At 63.1% G+C, this 16781-nt stretch overlaps 1 protein-coding gene across 1 annotated transcript in view; it reads left to right on the top strand.

Annotated features, from left to right (window-relative positions):
- The window catches only part of KMT2D (lysine methyltransferase 2D), a 32660-nt gene that overhangs the window by 13711 nt on the left and 2168 nt on the right, over nucleotides 1–16781 (top strand). Inside the window, exons 32-54 of the mRNA XM_069879520.1 lie at nucleotides 106–1803; nucleotides 2453–2614; nucleotides 2692–2840; nucleotides 3811–5894; nucleotides 5997–6120; nucleotides 6237–6324; nucleotides 6513–6579; nucleotides 6718–6950; nucleotides 7100–10078; nucleotides 10172–10315; nucleotides 10386–10550; nucleotides 10645–10795; nucleotides 10889–10970; nucleotides 11098–11273; nucleotides 11713–11861; nucleotides 11967–12102; nucleotides 12400–12539; nucleotides 12890–14060; nucleotides 14302–14438; nucleotides 14532–14662; nucleotides 15365–15650; nucleotides 16136–16209; nucleotides 16318–16426. Of these exons, the coding sequence (XP_069735621.1) occupies nucleotides 106–1803; nucleotides 2453–2614; nucleotides 2692–2840; nucleotides 3811–5894; nucleotides 5997–6120; nucleotides 6237–6324; nucleotides 6513–6579; nucleotides 6718–6950; nucleotides 7100–10078; nucleotides 10172–10315; nucleotides 10386–10550; nucleotides 10645–10795; nucleotides 10889–10970; nucleotides 11098–11273; nucleotides 11713–11861; nucleotides 11967–12102; nucleotides 12400–12539; nucleotides 12890–14060; nucleotides 14302–14438; nucleotides 14532–14662; nucleotides 15365–15650; nucleotides 16136–16209; nucleotides 16318–16426 (10635 nt within the window). The remainder of the gene's footprint in view (nucleotides 1–105; nucleotides 1804–2452; nucleotides 2615–2691; nucleotides 2841–3810; nucleotides 5895–5996; nucleotides 6121–6236; nucleotides 6325–6512; nucleotides 6580–6717; nucleotides 6951–7099; nucleotides 10079–10171; nucleotides 10316–10385; nucleotides 10551–10644; nucleotides 10796–10888; nucleotides 10971–11097; nucleotides 11274–11712; nucleotides 11862–11966; nucleotides 12103–12399; nucleotides 12540–12889; nucleotides 14061–14301; nucleotides 14439–14531; nucleotides 14663–15364; nucleotides 15651–16135; nucleotides 16210–16317; nucleotides 16427–16781) is intronic.

Here is a 16781-nt window from a genome sequence, read left to right on the forward strand (position 1 = left end):
CCCAGCCCTGGGGGTTAATACAGATATGGTACAGCCACCCCCCATTCTCTCAGCCCCTTCCCCAGACCAGGCATGGGTCCCCTGACGGCCGGGCTCTCTCTGCAGCAGGCCGAGAGCCAGATCAACAAGCAGACCAAAGGGGAGGGACTGCGCAAGCCGGAGAGGCCCTCGCTGCACCTGCGGATCCCGGTGCCACCAGGGGCACAGCCTGTCTACATCGGCAGCCCCCCTGCTGCCAGCGAGGGCTTCCTGAAGCCCCCAGCGGGTGCCGGAGGTGGCCCGGAGTCACCCAGCGAGCTCTTCCTCAAGGTCCCGCCCCAGTCCCCTGCCCAAGTGCCTTCACACGATCCCTATGGCGCAGCCTACGCGCTGGAGCCCCGCTTCCCCTCACCCCTGGGCCAGAGCCCCACAGTGGGCACTGCCTTCCAGCCCTTTCCTGGCCAACCCCAGCCCCTCACCGGTCCCCGAGCTATCCCTGGCTCCCAGCCCCCTGATTTCCACCCCACGCCACCCGGTACCCCACGGCACCAGCCTAGTACCCCTGACCCTTTCCTGAAGCCCCGATGCCCCTCCTTGGACAACCTCTCGGTGCCGGGGAGCCCTGGGCCCCGCCCCCCTGAGGCCCTGCTCTCTCCCTTGCCTTTTGGGGAGCAGAAGAAGGGGCTGGAGGTGAAGAAGGAGGAAGGGGGGAGCCTGGGGGTCTGCTCGCCTGGTTACACCCCTGCCATGGGCTACGGGGACTCCCCAGGAGGCCCCCACCTCTCTGCTGCAGAGCTGAAGGCGGCCGATGTCTTCAAAGCCCCCCTGACCCCACGGGTCTCTCAGGTAGAGCCGCAGAGCCCGGGACTGGGGCACCGGCCCCCCGACACCCATCCCCTCACTCACTCGCCCCCTGGCCACCCCGATCTCTACCGCCAGTCTCCCTACCCAGACCCCTACTCGCAGCCCCCGCTGACGCCTCGGCCGCAGCCCCCAGAGCCCTGCTGTGCCCTCCCACCACGCTCCCTGCCCTCCGAGCCCTTCTCCCGTGTTCCTGCCAGCCCCCAGTCCCAGTCCAGCTCCCAGTCCCCCCTCACCCCCCGGCCGCTTTCTAATGAAGCCTTTTGCCAGTCCCCAGTCACCCCACGCTTCCAGTCTCCGGACCCTTATTCCCAGCCCCCCTCGCGGCCCCAGTCCCGAGATCCCTTCACGCCCCTGCACAAGCCCGCCCGACCCCAGATGCCGGAGATGGGGTTCAAGTCAGTGCCGCTCTTGCACAGCCCGGCGGCCAGTGGGGGCTTCGGGGCTACCACAGTGAGCGAGCCCCTCGCCAAGGTGCCAGGTGGGCAGCAGCCACCTTTTGCTCGCTCCCCTGGTGCCAGCGTCTTCCCTGGAAGCCAGGCCCCCATGCGCTTCACCTTCCCGCCATCTGTCTCGGAGCCACTCAAGGGCTCCCCGTCCCACCAACCCCATGGGATCAACAGCCATTACGGCCCCGGCAAGCCCCAGAGCTCAGCCTATGCCTCGTCTCCCGGCTTCCACCAAGCCAGCAGCCCACTGGCACCGGCTGCTGCTGACACCTACAGCCTCTCACCCCTTCGGCCACCCTCTGTGCTGCCACAGCAGCCGCCAGCCGCCCCACCACAGCCAGATGCCTCTGTCGCCTTCCTGCCCCGAGCCGCGCTGGGGCCGCCGGCCGAGAAGAGAGAGGAGGCAACCGTGGGGCTCTCAGCACCCCCAAACCGGGACCTGACAGAGCTGCCCAGCAGCCAGGACGGGACCTTGGGCACTTTGAGCCAATCAGAGCTGGAGAAGCAGCGGCAGGTAAGGGCTTACCAGTGGCTGAACTGGGAATGCGAGGGAGAAGGTGGGTTCCCATAGGAAACTGGGGCTCCAGGAAAGCTGGGGAGGGGCTCTTGATCAGGGAGTACAGGGAAAAGATGAGGGGGATCATTTTGAGCTGGAAGAGGGAAGATGGGGATGAGATCTTTGGGAGAAATGTTTTTCTGTGAGGGTGGGGAGGCCCTGGCCCAGGTTTCCCAGAGCAGTGGTGGCTGCCCCATCCCTGGAGGGATTCAAGGCCAGGTTGGACGGGCCTTGGGCAGCCTGATCCAGTGGGAGGTGTCCCTGCCCATGGCAGGGGGTGGGATGGGTGGTGAGGTCCCTTCCAACCCAAACCATTCACGGTTGGGCTCAATGATCTCAAAAGTCTTTTCCAACCTAGCGATTCTATGATTCCAGGATTCTATTTTATGATTCTGTGATCTCTGTGGTGAGGAGCCCAGCTCTGCTTGTGGCTTCACTAGATCTATGGAGGAGGCATGGGCCCCAGGGTTGGGTGCATAGATCGGTATGGCCATGCATGGTTTGTCTGTGGATCCTGAGGATGAGTTGGTTTTGTTCCTGCGTCCTTGTCTTCACTGGTTTCACCCCCATGACCCTGCCCTTGTTCCTAATGCTTGGTTTCTTCCAGCGCCAGCGGCTCCGTGAGCTGCTCATCCGCCAGCAGATCCAACGCAACAGCCTGCGGCAGGAGAAGGAGAGCGCAGCAGCGGCTGCTAGCTCCTCGCCGGCAGGCTGGGCCCCCGAGGCCGGTAGCCAGGCCTTTGGCATGGCTCCCTACCAGCCGGCACAGGTAAGAGAGCTTGGGTTAATGGTTTTGCTGGGAGGCTGGGGTGGATGGAAGGGTTGTGACATGTTCTTCTCTTCCAGGACAAGGGTCTTCTTGGGACGCTGGCCACGGCAGCCGGCACTGGAAAGCTGCCGGGCTCTGTCATGGTTCAGGCAGCATTCGCACAGGATGAGCGGCTTTCCCGGCCTCTGCCGGCAGCCACGCCATCTGCCCTGGACATCAACGGGAGGTGAGCACCTGTAGACGGGGCAGTGGGCTCTCTGCAGCTCTTGGGTAACAACAGGGGGTGTGCTCTGATGGGGCTCTTCCCCAGGATCACCCAAGAGGGACAGGGTGGCTGTGGGTTTGCTTGTTGCCCAGCGTGGTCCGAGGGCATAGGTTTAGTGAGAACCTCGTGAGGTTCAACAAGGCCAAGTACAGGGTCCTACACCTGGGTCAGGGCAATCCCTGATTTCAGTACAGGATGGGGGATGACATGATTGAGAGCTGCCCTGCAGAGAAGGACTTGGGGTGCTGATCGATGAGAGGCTTGAAACCTACCATGTCCTGGGTTGCATCAAAATAAGTGTGGCCAGCAGGGCGAGGGAGGTGATTCTGCCCCTCTGTTCCTCTCTTGTGAGACTTCACCTGGAGTATTGTCTCGTTCTGGAATCCTCAACATAAGAAGATGTAGCTGCTGAAACGGGTCCAGAGGAGGCTACAAAGATGATCCGAGGGCTGGAGCACCTCCCATATGAGGACAGGCTGAGACAGTTGGGCTTGTTCAGCCTGGAGAAGAGAAGGCTCCAAGGGGATCTTGGGGCAGCTTCCAGTACCTGAAGGGGCTCCGAGAAAGCTGGAGAGGGAGGGGCTGTTCACAAAGGTTTGGAGTGATAGGATGCAAGGGGCAATGGGTATAAACTGGAGAGGAGCAGATTTAGACTAGACATTAGGAAGAACTTCTTCACCGTGAGAGCTGTGAGGCCCTGGCCCAGGTTGCCCAGGAAAGTTGTGGCTGCCCCATCCCTGGAGGTGTTCAAGGCCAGGTTGGATGGCGCTTAGGCAGCCTGATCTAGTGGGAGGTGTCCCTGCCCATGGCAGGGAGTTAGAACTGGATGATCTTTAAGGTCCCTTCCAACCCAGACTATTCTATGATTCTGTGATCATGTGTTGTGGCTGTGGCAGCACCAATCTGGTCCAAACACCACGGTGTTTTGCAGGACAGCGGTGGGCCCCCCCCAGGCCTTCTACCCTCGCGGGGCCTTCCCGACACCATCCTCACAGCAGCAGCACCTTTGGCAGCAGCAGCAGCAGCAGCAGCAGGCGGTGGCCGCAGCCCTGCGGCTCCCAGTCACCTCTCGCTTTGCCCCGCCGGCCACCAGCCCCTCCATGGGCAACCTGGGCACACGCCTGCCACTGCCCGCCGAACCGGTGCCTGCCTCACCCGCCACAATGGGTGCCCCCTTCATCGAGCTGCGGCACAACATGCAGAAAGGACCAGGAGGCGTCATGGGCTCCCCCTTTGCCCCCCAAGCTCCACGGCCTCGCTTCTTTCTGCCCGGAGAGGAGGGCACTCCCCAGGCTCTCTGTGCTCCGGTTGTGCCCATGCAGGCGCTCCCTGCTGCAGCGGTGCAGCCGCAGAAGATGCCAGTGCCTCCCACCTCACCACAGGGCACAGAGATGAGCCACAGCCACCAACAGCCGCACGCCAAAGTGGCCGCCCCGCCGCCACTGCCAGCCCCTAGCTTGGAGTTGCCGCACGTTTCCCCACGTCCGCTGTCCTCCAGCTCCACTCTCCGCCCTGAGGGAGCCAAGGATGGCTCTGTGCTGGATCCTGCGGCAGGGAAAAGCCATCTGAGCCTGGAAGGGGCGCGTCTGCCTTGTGAGGTGCCTGTGGAGCCAGATTTGGATGATGACTTCGGCTCCCACAAGGATCTGGAAGACGATGATGATTTGGCCAACCTGAGCCTGGATCCGGATGTGGCCAAAGGGGACGATGACTTAGACAACTTGGACAGCCTAGAGACTGCGGATCCCCACCTCGATGACCTGCTGAATGGCGATGAATTCGACCTGCTGGCCTACACTGACCCTGAGCTGGACACTGGTGACAAGAAGGACATCTTCAATGAACACCTCCGCCTGGTTGAGTCTGCCAACGAGAAAGCTGAGCGCGAAGCCCAGCTCAAGACAGAGCCGCCAGTGCCTAGCTTGAAGCTCCCCAACCCTGAGGACAGCAAAGACGCAGTCCCATCCACAGCGGATCAGGAGGTGCCCAAGGAAGGGGTGGTGCCTGGGGTGGGCTTGGGACCCACTCCCTGTCCGACGGATGCTGCGTTGACACCTGACCCATCTTTCAAGGCGCAGGGCACAGAGGCGCAGGCAGGCTTGCTGCCCACTGAAGTCAAGCCCAAGCTGGAGGACGGCTGCCTGAAGACTTCACCCTGCCAGTTCACCACCAGTGGCCCCGAGCGCCTGTCGGGCCCTGTCAAGTCAGAGACTCTGCAGGGCACGGATAAGATCTCTGCCTCACTGGGGCTGAGCCTCAAATCCAGCCAGACCCTCCCGAGTCCTGGGGCTGGCCCAGCTCGCCTCGGCTTGACTCACTTTGCTAACAACAGCCATGCCAGTGTCCCTGTTCCAGAGAAGGATCCCTATGTTGGCCCCAGCCGTGGGCTGGCCCCTACCCAGCTAGGCAACCAGAGCAGCCCCTTGCTGGAGAAGTTTGAGCTGGATGGTGGAGCCCTGGGCCTGGGCAGTGCTCGGCAGTCACCAGCTGATGATCTAGACAAGATGGAGAGCTCGTTGGTGGCCAGTGAGTTGCCCCTGCTCATCGAGGACCTCCTGGAGCATGAGAAGAAGGAGCTCCAGAAGAAACAGCAGATGTCAGCTCACCTCCCCCGGGGCACCCCCCACCTCCCAGCCCCAGCGCACCCCATGCTGCACACAGCAGTGCCTGGGCAGCCCGCTGAGGGGCAGCCCCCCAGCCTGGGCGCCCCACAGCCCCAGCTGCAACTGGGACTAGTGGCCAGGCCACCCTTGATGCCACCACAGCCAGCCCGGCTGGGTGCGCCCCAGCAGGGCGCGGCACTGGCCCCACACATGGGTGGCATGGCCCCCGGGCAGCCCCACGTGCTGGCAGCTCCCCATGGCGTCCAGGTGGCCCTGGCGCAGCCGCAGCAGAGCCAGCAGCAGGTCCTAGCGCAGAAGCCAATGACCAGTGTACAGCCGCCCACCATGGGCCTGAAGCCGCCCCAGCTTGTCATGCAGCAGCAGTTGGCCAACAGCTTCTTCCCAGACACAGGTAGGGGCTGCAGGCGGTGGTTTTGGAGGGTGTGGGACCCTTTTGGGTGGTGGGTGTAGAATGAGCTCCCTATGGCATCGTTCGCGCACTCTTTCTTGGCAGACCTAGACAAGTTTGCAGCCGAAGACATCATGGACCCCATTGCCAAGGCCAAGATGGTGGCACTGAAGGGCATCAAGAAAGTAATGGCTCAGGGCAGCATCGGGGTGGCCCCAGGCATGAACAGGTAAGAGGGTGCAGCAGGGACGGGCAGGACACGGTTGGGGTAGGCAGGACATGGCTGAGGCGTGCAAAACATGGTGGCCCCAGCTCATCCCTCGTCTCTGTGTGTTCTCCCAAAAGGCAACAGGTTTCCCTCCTGGCCCAGCGGCTCTCGGGGGGCCCAGGCGTCTCTGAGATGCAGAATCACTTGTTGGTGGGGAGCGGGCAGGTGAGTGGGGGGCTCAAGGGGACAGGGTCCCCTTGGGGCTGCCTGGGTTGGTGCTCGGGGCCCTGCCAGGCAGGAGCTACTCTGGCCCTTGTCATCATGGTTGTCTGGGGGATGTGGAGAGGGGGCAGCGGGGCACTGGGAAGGGGGCATGGTGCAGCGCATGTCCCCAGCACTCCCCTCTCTTCCAGGAGCGAAGCAGCACCGACCCGACCCAGGCTCGCCCCAACCCACCCACCTTCGCACAGGGTGTCATCAGTGAGTGCCGAGGGGGAGCCAGGGATGCGCTGGCCGGGTCTCATCCCGCCCACGCCGGCTGGGCTGAGCAGGGCCGTGGCCAGGCTCACTCTCGAGCCGGGCTCCCTGCTGATTGGAATCCTCTCCATGCTCCCATAGATGAGGCCGACCAGAGGCAGTACGAGGAGTGGCTCTTCCACACGCAGCAGCTCCTGCAGATGCAGCTGAAGGTGCTGGAGGAGCAGATCGGGGCGCATCGCAAGTCTCGCAAAGCCCTCTGTGCCAAGCAACGCACCGCCAAGAAAGCTGGCCGGGAATTCCCAGAGGCCGATGCTGAGAAGCTGAAGCTGGTGACAGAGCAGCAGAGCAAAATCCAGAAGCAGCTGGACCAGGTAGGACCCTGCATGCATCCATCCCCATCTTTGCTGCAAATGCCATGTCCCCAGTGCTCAGGCTGTGGCATACCTGGCACTAATGCCATGCCATCCGAGGTGTGCGTGCTGTGCCATCTCTGGCGCTGATGGCATCCCATTCCCGGCAGGTCCGAAAGCAGCAGAAGGAGCACACCAATCTCATGGCCGAGTACCGCAATAAGCAGCAGCAGCACCAGCACCAGGCCTCAGCAGTCATGGCCCTGAGCCCCTCGCAGAGCCCCCGCCTCATGTCCAAGCTCCCCGGGCAGTTGCTCTCAGCGCACGGCGTCCAGCAGCCGGCTGGCACTGTGGCGGGCACGCAAGGCCTCGGCCAGCAGCCAGGGCAGGCTGGGGGTCTGCGGCTGCCGCAGGGCAGCATGTCCATGGCCATGCAGCAAAGCCTGTCCTTCATGGGCCAGCAAGCGGTGGGTAACGTGCCGGGGCCCAGCACCTCCAACGCCTTCTTTGCTGGGAACTCCACGCTCCGCGGGCTGGCCACCGACAGCCGCCTGATGCAGGAGAGGCAGCTTCAGAGGATGCAGCTGGCTCAGAAACTGCAGCAGCAGAGCATGCTGGGACAAGTGTCACTGCAGCAACAGCCAGGCATGATGGGCCAGGCGTCCATGCAGCAGTCAGGTGTGATGGGCCAGGCGTCCATGCAGCAGTCAGGTGTGATGGGCCAGGTGTCCATGCAGCAACCAGGCATGATGGCACAGGCGTCGATGCAGCAATCAGGTGTCATGGGACAGACCGTGATGCAGCAGTCAGGCTTGATGGGACAGGCATCCATGCAGCAGTCGGGTGTCATGGCACAAGCATCGATGCAACAACAGGGTGTCATGGCACAGGCATCCATGCAGCAGCCAGGTGCGATGGGTCAGGTGTCGATGCAGCAGTCGGGTGCAATGGGTCAGACCACGATGCAGCCGCAAGGCATCATGGCACAGACACCGCTGCAGCAGCCGGGCGTCGTGGCACAGACATCGATGCAGCAGCCGGGCCTGATGGCACAGACATCCGTGCAGCAGCCGGGCCTGATGGCACAGACATCCGTGCAGCAGCCGGGGATGATGGCACAGACATCCGTGCAGCAGCCTGGCGTCATGGGACAAACAGCTATGCAGCAGCCCGGCATCGTGGGCCAAGGCTCGCTGCAGCCAGCCCCTATGCTGGGGCAACAGCAGCTGGGCGCGGTGGGGCAGCCGATGATGCCGAAGCAGCCAGGGTTGCCGGGCAGTCAGCAGAGCCTGCTGGTGCAGCAGCTCTCACCACAGCAACAGCCAGGATTACTGGGCCACACGCAGACTGTGGGGCTGCAGCACCAGGCAGGGCTGGGCCAGCCCCAGCGCCAGGTCCTCCTGGCCCCCCAACAGCAGCGAGTGCTGGGGTCCCCCCAGCTGGCACCACAGACTCCGGGGATGCTGGGCCACCGCCTCGTGTTGTCCCAACACGCAGGAGGACAATCGCGGGCACTGCTGGCCCCGCAGCAGCAGAACTCTGCGGCCGCGCAGTCCAACCTCCTGGGGCTGGGCCAGGGGCAGCCCCCGATCCAGCACTTTCCGCAGCATGGGGCGGGGGGCCAGGCCCCCTCTGTGCTGCATCTGAGTCAGGGAATGCAGGCGGCTCCGGCGGTCCTGGCTGCCAAGGACCAGCCAGGAGGCACAGATGGCAGCACCCTGCCCACCGAGAGCAGCGAGAGCACAACGCAGCTGCCCGGGGTCCCCCAGGAGGTGCAGGGAGCCCTCAACCCTGCTGGGCTGGGGGGCCTGGAGCCCCCTGCCCCCAAGCACCAGGCTGAAGTGGGACAGAGCCAGCAGCTCCTCTTGGCCTCCCCGCAGCCTGGCAACCTGGGCTCGCAGCCAGCACTGCGGACAGCCCCAGTGCAGCCAGGCTCCCTGCTCACCACGCCACTGCAGAGCCCCAGCACTGTGCACCCCGAGCTGGTGGAGCTGCCACTGGGCTGTGGGATGGGTCATACGCAAGGTTTGGTGTTGCCACAGGTGCAGCGACCGCTGGAGCAGCCGGTTAAGGGGCTGTCGGGCTCACTGCAGGGGCAGCCGCAGCCCCCGCGGCTCCAGAGCCCTGGGCAGCACAAAGCAGGGCTGTCAGCAGGTACAGCTGCAGCTGCCCTGCCCCCAAACCTCCTGGGGCAAGTGCCAGGGCCGGTGATGGGCCAGATTCGGGCGCAGCTCCAGGGCGTCCTGGCCAAGAACCCGCAGCTGAGGCACCTGACACTGCAGCAGCAGCAGCAGCTTCAGGCACTCCTGGTGCAGCGGCACCAGCAGAGCCTGCTCCAGCAGAACCAGGTGCTCCGGTCCCCCGGACACTTCCCCGGGCAGGCCCCGGACCCCAGCTCCTTGGCCCCCACCACACGCCAGCTGCCTCGCCCGCTGGGGCCCCATTTCCAGGCACGACTGGGTGCCTTGGCTGAGGCACAGCCTGGCTTTGCCACAGAGCCAGGGCGAGCACTGCCGGCGCAGCCAACCCAGCAGCCGTTTGCCGAGGCGGTGCAGGCAGCCCTGGGTGCTCGTGGCCCCCAGCCCAGTCTTGTCCAGCTCCCCACACCACCAGCCTCCTCACCCCTGGGCTGTGCCAGCCCTGAGCAGAGCCCCCAAGAGCCAAAGAAGACATCACCAGGGGTCCCAGCCAAGGCCCCCAGCCCTTCAACACCAGCGGAGCAGGAATTGACGCCTACGCCGAGCAGCACCCTCCCTGAATTGGCACACGGCTCCTGGGACCCCGAGGTACCTGGCGCAGAGCCAGCTGGCCCTGGTGAGCCCCACATCAATGGGGCTGTGCCAGAGGGGGCCTCCACGGCCAGTGAGACCCCCCAGCTGCTGGTGAAGCAGGAGCCAAAGGAGGAGGCGGTGGTTGCGCAGTGTGAGGTAGACACAGATGAGGCAGTGGCGAAGCTGGAGGCCAACGGGGACCCCAGTGTGGGCCAAGCCAACTGTCTGGCACCGGGCAGCCGCGCTGAGGCCGGTCACCTCCTGTTGCAGAAGCTGCTGCGGGCTAAGAACGTGCAGCTCTCGGCGCAGAGCCCAGGCGAACTCAACGGACACACAGAGAACCGGGGCGCTGGGATAGAGCTGCAGCCACAGCCAATGGTACTGGGCCGGGAGGAGAGCGGGCGAGATGGGGTGGATGGGATAGGACACGGCTGCGCTCAGCACGGCTCCCACTTCCCTCTCCCTCCCTAGGACCCTTCCGTCGCCAGGAAGCCGGCGGCCACCAAGCCCAAGCGGGTGCAGAAGGGCAGCGAGCGGGTGCCAGCATCCCGCAAGAAGTTGCGGAAGGATGAGGGGCTGCATCCCAGTGAAGCCCTCATGAGGCAGCTGAAACAGGTATGGCTGTGGGCACGGCGAGGGGGCTGTGTGTTGCCCCTATCCCCTCCTCACCGCTCTCTGCCTGCAGGAGCTGTCGCTGCTGCCGTTGACGGAGCCGACCATCACAGCCAACTTCAGCCTCTTCGCGCCGTTCGGCAGCAGCCCCATCAATGGCAAGAGCCAGCTGCGCGGCACCTTCGGCAGCGCCGTGCTCGACAGTGTGCCTGACTACTACTCCCAGCTGCTCACTAAGGTTAGGCAGAGGTATCCCCTCACCCTCTACCCCATCTGGGTATCTCAGGCCACCTCATGTGCTTACCTCATTTTCTTCTCCACACCCCACCCAGAACAACCTCAGCAACCCCCCCACACCACCGTCTTCGCTGCCCCCCACGCCGCCCCCCTCCGTGCAGCAGAAGATGGTGAACGGTGTCACAGCCTCCGAGGAGCTGGGAGAGCAGCATAAGGACGCTGACCGTGAACCCCATGGCCAGAAAGGTGAGCGGGGCTGGCATCGGGGTGGTCCAGAGCCACTTTGAGGTGACAGAATCCCTCTCCCCACCCTGTGACACCCATTCTGTTCTCACTCAGACACCTCAGCTGTGGAGGTGAAGAGCCTGGACCTGCTGGCAGCTCTGCCCACTCCTCCCCACAACCAGACTGAGGATGTCAGGTGAGCCCTCAGCTGCTGTGACCCCCCCTTGGGTGACATTAGGCCTTCTTGGGTGACACCAACTTCCCCTCTGTGACCCCAAGTCTTCCACGGGTGACCCCAGCCCCTGACAGCTTCTTCCCTGCAGGATGGAGAGCGATGATGACAGCGACTCCCCCGACAGCATCGTCCCCGCTTCATCCCCCGAGAGCGTCCTGGGCGAGGAGCTGCTCCGCTTCCCGCTGCTCAGCGAGGCCAGACCAGAGCTGGAGGAGCGCGGGCTGTCCCCCATCATCCCCATCATCCCGCGGGCCAACATCCCAGGTGGGATTGAGATCAAGGGGTTTATGGAGCAGTGCACAAGAGGGGCTGTGGGGTGTGTGGATTGGGCACAAAAGGAGTCTGTAGGGCACATGGGTCCCGGATGAAGGGAGTTTGTGGGGTGTAGAGACTTGGGAGGGATCCCTAGGGTCATTAATGGGTCTGTGCAGGATACAGATGGGGCAGGAAGAGTTCCCTGGGTATGTGAAGGGGTCTTGGGGAGCATGCAGGCTGTGGGGAAGGGGGCTGTGGAGTGTGCACCCCCATGCGTGGGGCAATTCTCTCCTTGAAGCCTACCTGCCATTTCCTACTGACACTGGGTTCTCTGTCCCTGCACCCCTGTCTCCATCCTGCATGGTGGATTTCCAGTGGGAAAGGGCACATGGATGATTGTCAGCAGGGCTGGTGCTGCATGGCACTGATCCCCCTCTCCCCACTCCAGTGTTCCCCGATGCGAAGCCCTTTGAGGCTGTGGAGCCTTTTGGGGCACCCCCCGGGAAGGTGGGGACAGCCAGCCTAGGCACCCCGTGGGAGAAGAGCAGGAGCGGTGAGGTCTCCGTGATGCTGACGGTGTCCGCGGCAGCTGCCAAGGTGAGCAAGGGGCCAGGGGGCAGTGAGATCCTTGAGGGTCTTGGCTGGTGACCCTACATGGTGGCATCTGTGGTTCTGTACTCCCCTCATGCTCCCCTCTCCCAGAATCTCAATGGGGTGATGGTGGCTATGGCCGAGTTGCTGAGCGTGAAGATCCCCAGCTCCTACGAGGTGCTGTTCCCGGACGGGCCCGTGCGAGCAGCCGTGGTCGAGGCCAAGAAAGTGGAGATGGAAATGGCTGGTGAGCACCTGTCTTGTCCCCGTGGGATCCCCCGTGTCCCTTTTTGCCAGGTTCCCTATGGGCTCCCGCGTGTCCCTTTACCAGGTTCCCCCTGTCCCCATGGCTACTCCCTAAGCCAAGAACCCCCATGCCCCTGCACCAGGATCCTCTATGGGCTCCCTGGGATCCCTGCACTGGGATTTCCTGTGTCCCCGTGGGTTCCCCTATGTCTCTAAGCCGGGTTCTTCTGTGTCCCCCTGGGTTCCCCTGTGTCCCCACACCGGGTGCCCTGTGTCAGGCTGCCTCCGTCTCTTGCAGGGATGCTTGGGGGCAAGGAGAAGGTGGCCCTCGCCGGGAAGGTGCCAGACGGCAGCTCGGAGTGGCTGAAACAGTTCGACGCGGTGCTGCCTGGCTACAGCCTCAAGGGCGAGCTGGACCTCCTGACACTGCTCCGACAGGTCAGTGTGGCACTGGGGGCCCTGGGGGCTGCAACCCTGTGGGATGGGAGATATTGGGGTGCCTGTGAGGCTGTGGGGGTGCAGGAGGAACCCTTTGGGACCAAGCAGACTAGGGGGGCTCCCCGTAGGGCCCCCCTTACAACTGCAGGGTGGGACAGGGAGCCCTGAAGGGCCAGGTCCTCGCCTGGAGAGGTGCTGAGTCTCCTAGGACTGCTTGGAAGGGGTTGAGGGGGCCCTTATGGGGCTGCGGGGTCCCTGCAGGGGCAAGGACACCTTACCGTGATGCGCAGGGAGGTTGGGGGTCTACATCCTGGGTTGCTCTGACCCGTGTCCCCCTCCCCGTGGCGCAGGAGAGCCCTGCACCTGAGAAGCCCCTGCATCACTGCTACGTCAACAACGTCTCTAACCTGGACGTGCGGCAGCTCTCTATGCTGCCCCAGGAGCCCTCGCCTCCGCTGTCCCCCTCCGTCCCCTCCCCGTCAAGCCCTGCCGAGGCTGCCAGGGTCCCTGATCCTGAGGCAGCTCCCGAGGCAGCCCCGGCCCCTCCATCACCTCTGCCGCCAGCCCCCTCGCCAGCCCCCCAGGAGGAAGGGGCCACAGCCCCCCACTCGCCGCCCCGCTTCAAACCGCGCTCACGGCCGCCGGAGGATGGGGATGAAGCACGACCCCGGCTGAAGAAGTGGAAGGGAGTGCGGTGGAAACGGTTGCGCTTCCTTGTCACCATCCAGAAAGGGGGGGCTAAGCGGGATGGTGACAAAGAGATCGCGGAGTTCATCGATAAACTGGGCACCACCCTGCGCCCCGAAAAGGTCCCACGGGACCTGCGCAAGTGCTGCTTCTGCCATGAGGAGGGCGATGGCGCTACGGATGGGCCAGCCCGCTTGCTCAACCTCGACCTTGACCTTTGGGTCCACCTGAACTGCGCCCTATGGTCCACGGAGGTGTACGAGACACAGGGAGGGGCCCTGATCAACGTGGAGGTGGCCCTGCACCGCGGGCTGCTCACCAAATGCTCCCTATGCCAGAAAACTGGGGCTACCAACAGCTGCAACCGCATCCGTTGTCCCAGTGTCTACCACTTCGCCTGCGCCATCCGCGCCAAGTGCATGTTCTTCAAGGACAAGACCATGCTGTGCCCCTTGCACAAGCTGAAGGGCCCCTGTGAACAGGAGCTGAGCAGCTTCACCGTCTTCCGACGCGTCTACATCGAACGGGATGAGGTGAAGCAGATTGCCAGCATCATCCAGCGTGGCGAGCGGCTCCACATGTTCCGCGTTGGCGGCTTGGTCTTCCACGCCATCGGGCAGCTCTTGCCGCACCAGATGGCCGACTTCCACAGTGTCACAGCCCTCTACCCGGTGGGCTACGAGGCCACACGCATCTACTGGAGCCTGAGGACCAACAACCGCCGCTGCTGCTACCGCTGCACCATCTGCGAGAACAATGGCCGCCCCGAGTTCGTCATTCAAGTCATCGAGCAGGGCCTGGAGGATCTCATCTTCTCTGACTCCTCACCACAAGGTGAAGCGGGATCAGGAGCTGTGGGCGCTAGGCTGCTGCCTCCCTCTGTCGTCCCCTGCCTCCCTCTGTCGTCCCCTGCCTCCCTCTGTCGTCCCCTGCCTTCTTCCCTCCATACCTTGCTCTGCCAATGGCCAAGCCACCCTAAAACAGGGAGGACAGGGTGCTGGGAGGTCCCAGGTTGGCCCAGGCTTTGGGGTTCCTCGCTGAGGTCCCCGGCTCCATCCCTCCATTCCCTCGGCAGCCGTCTGGAACCGGATCATCGAGCCGGTGGCAATGATGAGGAAGGAAGCTGACATGCTGCGCCTCTTCCCTGAGTACCTGAAGGGCGAGGAGCTCTTTGGCCTCACGGTGCACGCAGTGCTGCGCATCGCTGAGTCGGTAGGTCCTGGACACGGGGAAGTTCTCTCTACCCTGGGAGTGGGGCTAGGAGCAGCTGTGGGACCCACGGCCCTTCTGCTTCCTCCTTGGCAGCTCCCTGGTGTTGAGAGCTGCCAGAACTACCTGTTCCGCTATGGCCGCCATCCGCTGATGGAGCTGCCGCTGATGATCAACCCCACTGGCTGCGCCCGCTCCGAGCCCAAGATCCTCACCCACTATAAGCGGTAAGCAGCGCTGGGGTCCACCAGGAGAGTTGTAATCAATGGGAATCATTTACCCTGGGAGCACTGGTCATCAGCGGCTGAACACGAGCCAGCAGTGGCCCAGGTGGCCAAGAAGGCCACCAGCATCCTGGCTTGGATCAGCCATAAGGTGGCCAGCAGGAGCAGGGACAGGTTTGTCTCCCTGGATTTGGCTGCACCTGGAATTGCGGGTTCAGTTTTGGGTCCCTTGCTTCAAAAGAGACCTTGAGGGGCTGGAGCGTGTCCAAAGGAGGGAATGGAGCTGGGGAAGGGGCTGGAGAACAGGGGTTGTGAGAGAGGCTAAGGGACCAGGGGGGTTTGGTGAAGAGAAGGCTGAGGACAGATGTCAACAAACTTGTCAACAAAAAGGTGACGGGGAGGTGGGTGCTGCTGGCTTCTCCCAAGTAACGGGATGAGAAGAAATAGCCTCAAATTGCTCCAGAAGAGGGTTAGATTGGATATTGGAAAGAATTCCTTCATGGAAAGTGTTCTTGGATGATGGCAGAGATTGCCCAGGGCAGTAGTGGAGCCATCATCACTGGAGAGGTTCAAAAGCCAGTTGGACTATGTCCTCAGGGATGGCTCAATGGTGAACAGGGATGGTTAGACTCAGTGATCTTAAAGGTCTTTCCCAACCTAACAATTCTATGGATTCCTCGGCTCTGAGCCCCTCTTGCCCCACAGGCCACACACGCTGAACAGCACAAGCATGTCCAAAGCGTACCAGAGCACCTTCACAGGCGAGACCAACACGCCTTACAGCAAACAGTTCGTGCATTCCAAGTCCTCCCAGTACCGGCGCCTCAAGACGGAGTGGAAAAACAACGTCTACCTGGCACGGTCCCGCATCCAGGGGCTGGGGCTCTACGCAGCCAAGGACATCGAGAAGCACACCATGGTCATCGAGTACATCGGTACCATCATCCGCAACGAGGTGGCCAACCGGCGCGAGAAGATCTATGAGGAGCAGGTGGAGCTCTGACCATATCTGGAGGGCTCCAGTGGGACGTTGGGGGTTCTGAGGGGCTCCAGTGTGATGTTGGGGGGGCTCTGATGTGATGCTGGGTATTCTGGGATGTTGAGGCTTCTAGTTGGGTTGTTGGGGGCTCTGATGAGGTGTGGGGAGCTCCGGGGTGGCAGGGTGGGGCTGTGACAGGATGCTGGGGGTTCTAGGATGTTGGGGGGCTCCAACGGGATGTTGGAGCTTTTGAGGGGCTTCAGTTAGATGTGGGGAGCTCCTGGGGGGCTCCAGTGGGATGCTGGGGGTTCTGAGGGGCTCCAGTTGGATGGAGGAGCATTCCTGGGGGCTCTTAGGGGATGTTGGGGGGCTCTGACAGGTATATGGGGAGCTCCTGCTGTGATTTGGGGCTCCTGGAGGGCTCTAATGGGACTGGGGGGGCTCTGACAGGACTAGGGGTCTTGGCATAGCTGCTGATGCCCTTTTCCCCCCCTCAGAACCGCGGGATCTACATGTTCCGCATCAACAATGAGCATGTCATTGATGCCACGCTGACAGGGGGCCCAGCCAGGTGAGCACAGGGAGGGAGGGGTTTGGGGTACTGGGGTCCCCCGTTTACCCCAAGAGGAGCAGTGTGTGTCCATCTGTCCTGCTGACCCCCGCTGTGCTCCCCTCTCAGGTACATCAACCACTCGTGCGCCCCAAACTGCGTGGCTGAAGTTGTCACCTTTGACAAGGAGGACAAGATAATCATCATCTCCAGCCGGCGCATCCCCAAGGGAGAGGAGGTTAGGGAGGGGCTTGTGGGACAGCTAGGGGGAAGCTGGGGGGCACTGGAGGGGCTTGGGGGGCAGCCTGGGGGGTTGCAGGGGGTGAGGGGTGCCTGGGGGTGTCTGTGAGGAGGCTGGGGGTGCCTGAGAAGAGGCTGGAGGGGCTCCTGGGAGAGCTTTGGGGGGGTTGGGGTGGAAGTTGGGATGGCTTGGTGCACCTGGATGGGGTCTAGAGTGGGGCTGGGGGGAGGATTTTGGGGAAGCTGGGGGCACTGGAGGGTAGCTTTGCGGGAGCTGCAGGGGGAGTGGGGGCCTGCAAGGGGTCGGAGGGAGCTTTGGGAGTCTAGGGGATTGTTGCAAGGTGCTGTGAGGA

This window comes from Phaenicophaeus curvirostris, chromosome 38, assembly GCF_032191515.1.
Source record: "Phaenicophaeus curvirostris isolate KB17595 chromosome 38, BPBGC_Pcur_1.0, whole genome shotgun sequence".
NCBI classification, from domain to species: Eukaryota; Metazoa; Chordata; class Aves; order Cuculiformes; family Cuculidae; genus Phaenicophaeus; species Phaenicophaeus curvirostris.